Consider the following 10,373-nt stretch of genomic DNA (forward strand, 5'->3'; position numbering starts at 1 on the left):
GTTGAAGTCCACGAGTCATAAAAGAGCCAAGGTTGCCTAACCTTGCCTTAGTCCAGGGGTAGGCAACCTTGGCTCTTTTATGACTGGTGGACTTCAACTCCCAGAATTCCTCAGCCATGCACCCCTGCCCCAGGGGATGCTGCAATGGGCGTAAGTGTGAAAAACGATCACAAGTCACGTTGTAAATTTGAACGGTCACTAAAGCGAATGGCTGTTAACAATTTTGACTGGAATTTCCTTCTGAAGGATGTCCATCTGGCGGGAATCTGAGGAAGGGAAGGACCTTCTCTGCGGTGGCTCCATTTCCTTTCGAGCCTCTTCCCCAGAGAGATTAGATTGGCCCCTTAATCTCTAACACTCTCTCGCAGGGTCTTGAAAACCTGGTTTTGCCAGCGGGCCTGGAGAAGCCGGGAGTGGGGTGGAGCCAGAGGAGTTATTTTGTTATTTGTATATTGGGTTTTTGTTTTTCTAAGCCACCCAGAGTCACTAAGAGTGAGTGGGTGGCCATATAAATTTAGACAGACAGACAGACAGACAGACAGAGATGGATGGGTGGGTGGATGGGAGGGAGGGAGGAAGGAAGGAAGGAAGGAAGGAAGGAAGGAAGGAAGGAAGGAAGGAAGGAAGGAAGGAAGGAAGGTATAGGATTTCCTTCCTGAGCAGGGGCTTGGACTGGAATACCTCCAGGGTCCCTTCCAATTCTTTTATTCTGTTAATTTAGATAGAAGATAGATAGATAGATAGATAGATAGATAGATAGATAGATAGATAGATAGATAGACAGACAGACAGACAGACAGACAGACAGACAGACAGAGAGACATATAGGGATGGATAGGGAGAGAGAAAGAAAGGGAGAGGGATAGAGAAAAAGAAAGGGAGAGAAAGAGGGATAGATAGATAGATAGATAGATAGATAGATAGATAGATAGATAGATAGATAGATGATATAGATAGGGATGGATAGGGAGAGAGAAAGAAAGGGAGAGAGGGATAGAGAAAAAGGAGAGAAAGAGGGATAGATAGATAGACAGACAGATAGATGAGAGAGAAACAGGGATGGATAGATTGATAGATAGATAGATAGATAGATAGATAGATAGATAGATAGATAGATAGATAGATAGATAGATAGATAGATGATAGATGAAGGTAGATAGGTAAAGGTAGGTAAATAAGCAGATAGATAATGGATGGGAAAAGGAAAGAAACGAAGGAAGGAAAGAATCTACACATGTAAAAGTGAGTGTGGTTGTGATGAAGTGCTTGGCGCTCTTGCTCGGCCGTTCCAGAATGCCTTTGAAAAACCCAAACTATACTGCTCAAAAAAAAGTAAAGGGAACACAAGATGAGACATCCTACTATTAAATACAGTACATTGTGTTGTTTAAGTGTTCCCTTTATGTTTTTTGAGCAGTATATTTCCCGTAAAGGTTCTTGTAGGGCTCAACCTCCGTGGCTCCAGCAGCCAGGGGCGCCCTTGGTGTGACTTAAGTTTCTGCTTTTTGCCCCCACTGCAGTTCTGGCCCAGCTGCTTCCCCTACTTCACGGCAACGTGCACGGAAGCAAAGTCATCATTCAGGAGTTCCAGGAATGCTGCCGCTTGGGCTTGCTGCCAGACCCCAGCAGTCCGGCTCCCTCCCTGGGCAGCGGAGAGGCCAGCCCCAAAGTCTCCCAAGGGCAGACTCCGGCCTGCGAGAACGCCCTTCCTTCCAAAGCCAGGCTGAAGAGGATCATCTCTGAGAACTCCGTCTACGAGAAGAGGCCCGAGTACCGGATGTGTTGGTACGTCCACTCTGAGGTCCTGAAGAACTTTGGCCAGGAGCACCTACCCGTGCCCTGTCAGTGGAACTACAATACCCAGGTTCCCTCTGGGGCCAAGGAAGAAGCGGGCAGTTTGCAAGGAGGGGCGGCAACCCAGGCCCCCCCAGTCTCCGCAAAACGGAAGTCAACACAAAGCATGTCGATCACCAAGTTCATGAGGAGACCTCCGGGGACCGAGCAGGTAAGGATGGCAACTCCCGCTTCGCCTCGGCAAGCTGGGCCACCCTCGTCCTTTGCTTCAGGTTTTCTTTGCCAGTTGTGGTGGAGATTCAGACTCTCAGACCCGAATTCACTTAGGGTACAGTCCTCAACTTATGGCCATAATTGAGCCTGATTATTAAGGTTGCAAAGCTAGTGATCATGTGACTAACCCAACTTTACAACCTGTCTACCTATATCTATCTATCTATCTATCTATCTATCTATCTATCTATCTATCTATCTATCTATCTATCTATCTATCTCTTTTCATTTTATTGTGACAGTCATTAAACGAACCAAGTTCTCTTACAAGAAAACCCTATGAAGAGTTTTCTCCACGAGTCTTCCCTCTTGGCTCACGGTTTTACTTATTTTACCAATGGGGCTCGTGACATTAGTTACAGATAGTTCTCAAGTTACGACCATAATTGAGCCTGGTAATTAAGGTTGCAAAGCTAGTCATGTGACTGACCCAACTTTACAACCTGTCTGTCTATATCTATCTGTCTGTCTGTCTGTCTATATCTATCATCTATCTATCCATCCATCCATCCATCCATTTTATTTTTACAATCATTAAACGAACCCACTTCTCTTACAAGAAAACCCCATGAAGAGTTTTCTCCACGAGTCTTCCCTCTTGGCTCACAGTTTTACTTATTTTACCAATGGGGCTCGTGACATTAGTTACAGATAGTTCTCAAATTACGACCCTAATTGAGCCCGGCAATTACGGCTGTAAGTCATGACAGCCGTCCTCGGAGCCAACCCAATTTTACAACCTACTTCGGGCACAAAAAACTCCAATCCGGCTGAGCTTCAGCCTAACCACTTGGCTTTAGCGAAGCGCACCTTGGCTAACCATGGATTTGAGAGTCTTTCTTTTCTAACTGGACCATTTGGGAGGGCTGACGCCAAAGTTTGACACGCCTGTTTTTTCTTCCAAGACCGAAATCGCAGAGATGGATGGATTTCAGGCAGACACAGAGGAAGACGACGACGACGAATGCATAATCATAGATGTACAGCCAAGCCAAGCCAAGCCGGCTGATTCAGGTACATCCTTGCTTGTTCAAAGGCCCGCAGCCAGAGGGGGGGAAATGAAGCTGGCTAAATGTCAGCGTCGCATGAAAATAAATCCACCAGACCCAACTTAGTTGAGAAAGATCTCTACCCAAACTAGTCAAGAACCACTGCGGGTCCCAGAACGATAATTTGTATTAAGCCGTGTATTTTCACTTGTATTAAAAGAACCGTGGTGGCGCAGTGGTGAGAATGCAGTACTGCAGGCTGCTACTGCAGTTTGGCAGTTCGATCCTAACCGGCTCAAGGTTGACTCAGCCTTCCGTCCTTCCGAGGTCGGTAAAATGAGGACCCAGATTGTTGTTGGGACAACAAGCTGACTTTGTAAGCCGCTTTGAGAGGGCTGTAAAGTGCTGTGAAGCAGTATATAAGTCCTAAGTGCTATTGCTATAAACCAGTGTCGGTTTGGGGTGGTGGTCAAAAGCACAGGGCTAGAAAACGAGGCTGCGAGTTCCGGTCCTGCCTTAGGGATGGAGCCAATTGGCTGTCCTTGGGCCAGTCCATCTCTCTCAGCCCCCCAAAAGCAGGCAAGGGCAAAACCACTTCCCTGAATCTGGCCAAGAAGCCTGGAGGTGTAGTTAGTCCAGGTCAGGGGTTCAGGCCAGTCCCTGGGAATCCGGAGTCACGCAGTGCAACGAAGAAAATTGGAAATAAACAAGAAATAAAAGTTCAGTTCAATTACAATTCAGTTCAGTTCAAATTACATTCAAAGCACGGATGGAATCTTTTTGTTCCGAGCTGCAAGCGTCCCTCGTCTTTTCCGAAACGGCTTTCAAACTTCCAACAAGCAGTGAGGTTTTTTTTAAAAAAATAAAAAAACCAAGACGCAACCGCCTCACCAAAAGGCAGGAAATTCCTTCAAGGTGTAGCGGTTAAGGTGTTGGCCCACCAGGAAAGAGGAGTTCTGGGTGATTCTGAGCCAATCACCAGGAGACAGCGAGTTCTAGTTCTGCTTTAGACATGAAAGCCAGCTACGTGACTTTGGGCAAGTTTCAGTCCCGCCTTAACCATGAAGTACTAATGAAGTACTAATACCACTTTACAAGGCCTCGGTAAGGCCACACCTGGAATACTGCATCCAGTTTTGGTCCCCACGATATAAAAAAGATGTCGAGACTCTAGAAAGAGTACAGAGAAGAGCAACAAAGATGATTGGGGGACTGGAGGCTAAAACATAGGAAACGGTTGCTGGAATTGGGTAGGTCTATTTTAATGAAGAGAAGGATGAGGGGTGACCTGATAGCAGCCTTCCAGTATCTCAGGGGCTGCCCCAAAGAAGAGGGAGTCAAGCTATCCTCCAAAGCGCCTGAAGGCAGGACAAGAAGCAACGGATGGAAACTCATCAAGGAGAGAAGCAACCTGGAACTAAGGAGGAATTTCCTGACAGTGAGGACAATTAACCAGTGGAAGCCCCTGCCTCCAGAAATTGTAAATGCTCCATCACTGGAGCTTTTTAAGAAGAGACTGGACAGCCATTTGTCTGAAATGGTATAGGGTTTCCTGCCTGAGCAGGGGGTTGGACTAGATGACCTCCAAGGTCCCTTCCAACATCATCATCATTATTATTATTAAATGAAATTCAGCCGGGTGACTTTGGGCTCGCCACTCTCGGCCCAGCCCGCCTCGCAGAGTTGTTGTGAGGAACACCGAAGCCATTTTACACAGGTCTACCACCTTGAATCTACTTATAAAGAGGCTCTGTCTTGCCACACACCAAGGCTAGTAAAATAAAAACAGCGTCCTCTCTCGTGTTGACCTCCCACGTTCATCCTAGGGTTCCCATTTTCACAGCGGGTGCAAAGATGCTGGGCTTCCGCGTCACCCTGCCTGCCTTACAGAAATGGGAAGCCTTTTTTTTTTTTTTGTGAAATCCCAAAGGTGCTTTTTTTTTTCCCCCACGAGGCATCTGGACTTTGTTTTTCTTTGAAGACGTTTCGCTTCTCCTCCAAGAAGCTTCTTCAGCTCCGACTGGATGGTGGGGAAATGGAAGGATTTATACTCCTTGCCGAGAGCTGGTCATTTGCCTTCTTCTAGAGCCGTGGTGGCGAACGCAATGGGGAGGCAGCTAAGTGGTATTTTTAGCCAAGGATTCAACACACACCCCCCCGCTTCCCCCTCCCCTGCTGCTGCCCCAGGCTTATGGGCTTTGTTGGAGCCCAGCTGTCTGATACATTATTAATCCGACATGCCTCAACACTTCTTCGGGATGAATTATGGATGGGGTGGGGACTTCAGCTGTCTGTTAACAATTAGCCTCCCTCGGCTGAAATCGCCCTTCAAGCGGAGAAGATGCAGCCTCCTTTAATAATGATAAGAAGTTGGAAGGGACCTTAGAGGTCATCTAGTCCAACCCCCTGCTCAGGCAGGAAACCCTGTAATACCCATGGTGGCGAACCTATGGCACGCCTGCCACAGGGGACACGCAGAGCCCTCTCAGTGGGCGCGCGCGCCGTCGGCCCAGTCCTAGCGCTTCGGCTGGGTTTTAGAAAACCTTTTCGCTTTAGGCCGCCGCCGCCGCCGTGTGCAAAAAACAAAAAAAAGGTTCAATCAATCAATTTCAACTTCTCGTGGGGGAAAAAAAAAAGATCTCGCAAAGTCGGAATTGATTGATTGAACTTTTTAATCCCACCCAGTCTGCCGTGACCACCGCAGTCACGCCCACCCAATGGGCCACACCCACCCAATGGGCCACACCCACCCGGCACCCGACGATAGATAAGTGGGTTTTGGGTTGCAGCTTGGGCACACGGTCTCGAAAAGGTTCGCCATCCCTGTTCTAGAGGGTCATGGAGGCCACTTGGAGGCTTACCTGTGTCCTCGGAGTTCCCCGAGTGGTGCAAGTGGGTGTGGATCCTCCTTGGAGCCGCCGAAAGGACCGTGTTGTAAACTGGAGATAAACGATGTCGTATCCCTCCCCCCTCTGTTGAGGGAGGGGCATTCAGCTTTGACACAGATGGCCTCTTTGAGCCCTCTTTCAAACCAGCGGTCCTCTCTGTCCAGAGCTATGCCACACCCATTTGCACCGTTCAGGTGACCCCCCCGAGGACACGGGTCAACCTCCCAAGTGGCCACGATGACTTTCTAAAACACGGGTGTCAAAGTCGACGTGTCGCGTGACGTGTTGCGTCACGGCTTTTTTTTTTTTTTTTTTTTTTGCCTGGCCAGAAGTGGGGTGTGCGCAGCCCTCCCTCCGTATGATGTGAGCGGCCCGTGGGCCGGCAGTTTTGACACACCTCTTTATCAAGTATAAATCTTTCCATTCCCCCACCATCCAGTCCAGAGCTGGAGAAGCTTCCGGGATGAGAAGCGAAAAACGTCTTTGAAGGAAAACGAAGGAAGTCCAGTTGCCTCCTGGGGGGGGGGGGGAAAGCACCTTTGGTACAATGAAAGACCTGGAGGACTTGACAACCTCTGTAGACATTTTGAGTGAAATGTTGTGTCTTTGCAGCGCCTGAACGGAGGAGCCCCGAAGCAGAGCCAGCTGCTGCGGCCGCCAGCAACGTCCGTAACGATGCCTTTTGATATACACATCCCTATTCTCCCCCCCCTTTTGTACGTATGTAGAATTCTTTTAGCTTATTGTAAAACCCTCGTGTATCCTTTTTTTTTTTTGGACGAGATACTTGAACATACTGTGTTCCTTGTAAAGAGAAGACAGCACTTTGTTCTGCTTCAAACTGGTGGAAGCTTAAGACATATTGTTAGGGGGGGAGGGTTTGTAGGTGAATAAAATATAGGGCGTATAATCTCTAATAAAAGCATTATTGAATTTTTGATGGGCTCTGTCGAAGAGGCAGTGTTTTCCCCACCCCCACCCTAAATTGAAAAGGGTTTAATCTTATGGCTGCTCGTATGAAAACGTCTTGCTTCTAAGTGTCTCTGGGCTGCCCTCTGAGTTTGGCTGTTTGCTTGGAGACGTTTCAGGACCCAACTAGGTAACGTCATCAGTGCTAGAAGGGAGTCAGTGGGTTTTGTGGAGAGGAGGAAGAGGATGAGGAGAATGACTGTGGGGTCCTTGGTGCTCTGAGCTGGGTGGTTTTCTTGCAGACGGTTCAGGACCCAACTAGGTAACGTCATCAGGGCTAGAAGGGAGTCAGTGGGGTTTGTGGAGAGGAGAAGGAAGGGGACTGTGGGGTCCTTGGTGCTCTCTGAACTGGGTGGTTTCCTTGCAGACATTTCACAAACCAACTAGGTAACAGCATCAGTGCTGGAAGGGAGTCAATGGGGTTTGTGGAGAGGAGGAGGAGGAGGACGATGACTGTGGGCTCCCTGGTACTCTGAGCTTAGTTGCTTTCTTAAGACATTTCATGACCCAACTTGGTAACTTCATCAGTGCTAGAAGGGGAGTCAGTGGGGTTTACTTTCTTGTTTATAAACAAGTGGCTGTGTTGTGATTCAGGGTCAGCCTGTGGGTTCGGCAGTTGGATCGGACAATTCAGAGGAGGAGGAGGGGGGTGTTGGAGAGCCTGCAGAGAACAGGCCGGAGGCTTCGCAGAGCCCTCAGCCAGGCCCCTCCCACCTGGTCACGACGCAGACCCAGCTGTGTGAGCCTGACAGCGTGGATGAAGATGACCCACAGCTGGCCCTGTTCAAGGACGCCCGACGCAGGAGGCAGTCAATCAGGAGTAAACAGAGGAAGGCAATGGGGCTCCTCGGAAGGAGGCAGAGAGAAGCCACGCCCTGAACTGTATTTAAGGGGGAATGCGTGGGAGGGCTGGTTTGCTGAAGGCAACCGCTTGAATAGCTCCTGTTTCATGGTTTGTGTCTTGTTTTGCTGTTTTATGTTAATAAATTTGGCAGGCTTAATTCCAGCCTCTTGCCGTTTGTAAAGGGGTTGTCCCTGCCTTTTCTGCAGGGCCGGTAGCAGGCTGGTACAGAACAGGCTGGTCCTGTCAGTGTTGGTGGGAGCGTTCTTGGCGGTACCTTGATTACGCTGCTGTATGTTGTTAAGTTTGTTGGTCTGAGTTGGTAGTGCAGGCCGCTGTATATAAACGAGAGCGCAAACCTTTCTAGCGCTGATGACGTTGCCCAGTTGGGTAATGAAAACGCCTGCAAGAAAACAAGCTCAGAGAGCACCAAGGAGCCCGCAATCCTTTTCCTCTTCCTCCACCTCACAACCCCCTCATCTCTAGCACTGATGACGTTACCTAGCTGGGTCATGAAACGTCTGCAAGAAAACCACCCAGCTCAGAGAGCCCCAAGCACCCCACAGTCCTCCTCCTCCTCTCCACAAACCCCTATGCCTTCCAACCCTGATGACGTTACCTAGTTGGGTCATGAAACGTGTGCAAGACAACCAGCCAGCTCAGAGAGCCCCAAGCACCCCATAATTCTCCTCTTTTTCCTCTGCCCTGCAAACCCCACATTCCCTTCTAGCACTGATGAGGTTACTTAATTTGGTAATGAAACGTCTGCAAGAATACCACCCAGCTCAGAGAGCGCCCAGGATCCCACCGTCCTCCTCCTTCCTTCCTTCTAGCACCGATGACGTTACCTACTTGGGTAGTGAAACGTCTGCAAGGAAGCAACCGAGTTCAGAAAGCAGCGAGGACCCCACAGTTCAGCCCTGAGCTCCAAATACTCACTCAACAGAGGTCTCTCTGCTCCAGGAGTTGCACCTCAGCCTTTTTCTGAATTCTAACTCGCCTCCCCAAGCGAACCTTGCGTTTTTCTCCTTCAGGGTAGCCCCAAGGAAAAGTCTGCAAACTTCCCCGCTGTTCCCCCTTAGTGTTCTCGTTGCCCCCTCCAAAATGCCCCAATCCTGTTCCTTCTGGACTTTCCAACAAGCGTCCTCCGCCTCATCAGGCAGGGGGGGGAAAAAAAGAAGAGAAGTGAGCGCAGAGATCTAATTCAGCCCCAGGCATTCTGGTTTACTTAAGCTTTGCTCAAGGAAGCTCTAAATCTGTGGTGGCGAACCGTTGGCACGCGTGCCCCAGGTGCCACGCAGAGCCCATTCTGTGGGCACGCGCGCCATCGCCCCAGCCCTTCAGCTGGCTTTTATAAAACCTTTTCGCTTTAGGCCTCCGCCGCCGTGTGCAAAAAAATAAAAAGTTCGATCAATCAATTTCAACTTCTCGCGGGGGAAAAAAAAGATCTCGCAAAGCTGGAATTGATTGATTGAACTTTTTAGTCCCAGTCTGCCGCTACCAGCGCAGCCACGCCCACCCAATGGGCCACACCCACCCAATGGCCACGCCCACCCAGCACCCGGTGATACGTAAGTGGGTTTTGGGTTGCAGTTTGGGCACTCGGTCTCTAAAAGGTTCGCCATCGCTGCTCTACTGCTAAGCTTGTAAGCCGCCCTGAGTCTTCGGAGAAGGGCGGGATAGAAATGGAATTAAATTAAAATAAAATAAATGCTCTAGACCCTTTCGTTCATCCGGCCTTGTGCTTCTCAACCTTGGCCGTTTGAAGATACGTGGATTTCGGCTTCCCCAAATCGGGCACGATTTAGCCTGCTCCAAGATCAGTGGGTTAGGACGCTGAGCTTGTCGATCAGAAGGTCGGCAGTTTGGCGGGTCGAATCCCGAGTGCCGCGTAGCAGAGTGAGCGCCTGTGACTCGTCCCAGCTTCTGCCAACCTAGCAGTTCGAAAGCAGGTAAAAATGCAAGTAGAAAAATAGGGACCACTCCGGTGGGAAGGTAACAGCGTTCCGTGCGCCTTTGGCGTCTAGTCATGCCGGCCACGTGACCACGGAGACGTCCTCGGACAAGCGCTGGCTCTTCGGCTTTGAAACGGAGATGAGCACCGGCCCCTAGAGTCGGAAACGACTAGCACGCATGTGCGGGGGAACCTTTACCTTTTACCTTTTACGATCAAGAGTGATCTTTGCAAAGATGCTGCTGCAAGAAGAAAACCCAGCTCAAGAGAGTACCCAAGGACAACCTCCACCCAACCAGTTCCTTTTCCTCCTCCCCTTCTCCTCCCCTCCCCAACACTGATGGTGTTACCCAGCTGGGTCACGAAAGCACCAAGGACCCCCTACAGTTCCAGCGCCGAGCTTCAAGTATTCCCTCGTATCAACGGGAGACTTGATAGGAGACGAGTCACGGGGGAGCTCCAGCAGCTCAGCCTGTGGCTATTTTGTTTTCTTAAAATTATCAAAAGGAGCTGTTGGGGGTCTCAATGCCAGGAACAGAAGCCCTGGGGGTTTTTTTGGGGGGGGGGGTGCAAGTCTTGGCTCACGCGTGGACTAGCCATTAAAATAATTAACCACCACCCCACCACCACCAAGCACACTGTTGTGACTCAGGGCCAGCCTGTGG

The 10,373-nt window shown here is 49.7% G+C and overlaps 2 protein-coding genes across 4 annotated transcripts in view; one reads left to right on the forward strand and one right to left on the reverse strand.

The window, feature by feature from the left end:
• CHAF1A (chromatin assembly factor 1 subunit A) overlaps positions 1-7,121 on the forward strand; it is a 42,985-nt gene extending 35,864 nt beyond the window's left edge. For all 3 annotated transcript variants that reach the window (XM_083363369.1, XM_083363368.1, XM_083363367.1), the window contains 3 exons: positions 1,521-2,005; positions 2,973-3,081; positions 6,557-7,121. In XM_083363369.1, the coding sequence (XP_083219495.1) occupies positions 1,521-2,005; positions 2,973-3,081; positions 6,557-6,630 (668 nt within the window). In that variant the 3' untranslated portion in view covers positions 6,631-7,121. The remainder of the gene's footprint in view (positions 1-1,520; positions 2,006-2,972; positions 3,082-6,556) is intronic.
• Positions 1-10,373, reverse strand: part of LOC310632881 (uncharacterized protein) — a gene marked incomplete at its 5' end in the record, with an annotated part of 266,672 nt that overhangs the window by 172,754 nt on the left and 83,545 nt on the right. The gene's annotated exons all lie outside the window — the stretch shown is intronic.

The sequence above is a fragment of the Vipera ursinii genome, assembly GCF_947247035.1.
Source record: "Vipera ursinii genome assembly, chromosome: 1".
Taxonomy (NCBI): Eukaryota; Metazoa; Chordata; class Lepidosauria; order Squamata; family Viperidae; genus Vipera; species Vipera ursinii.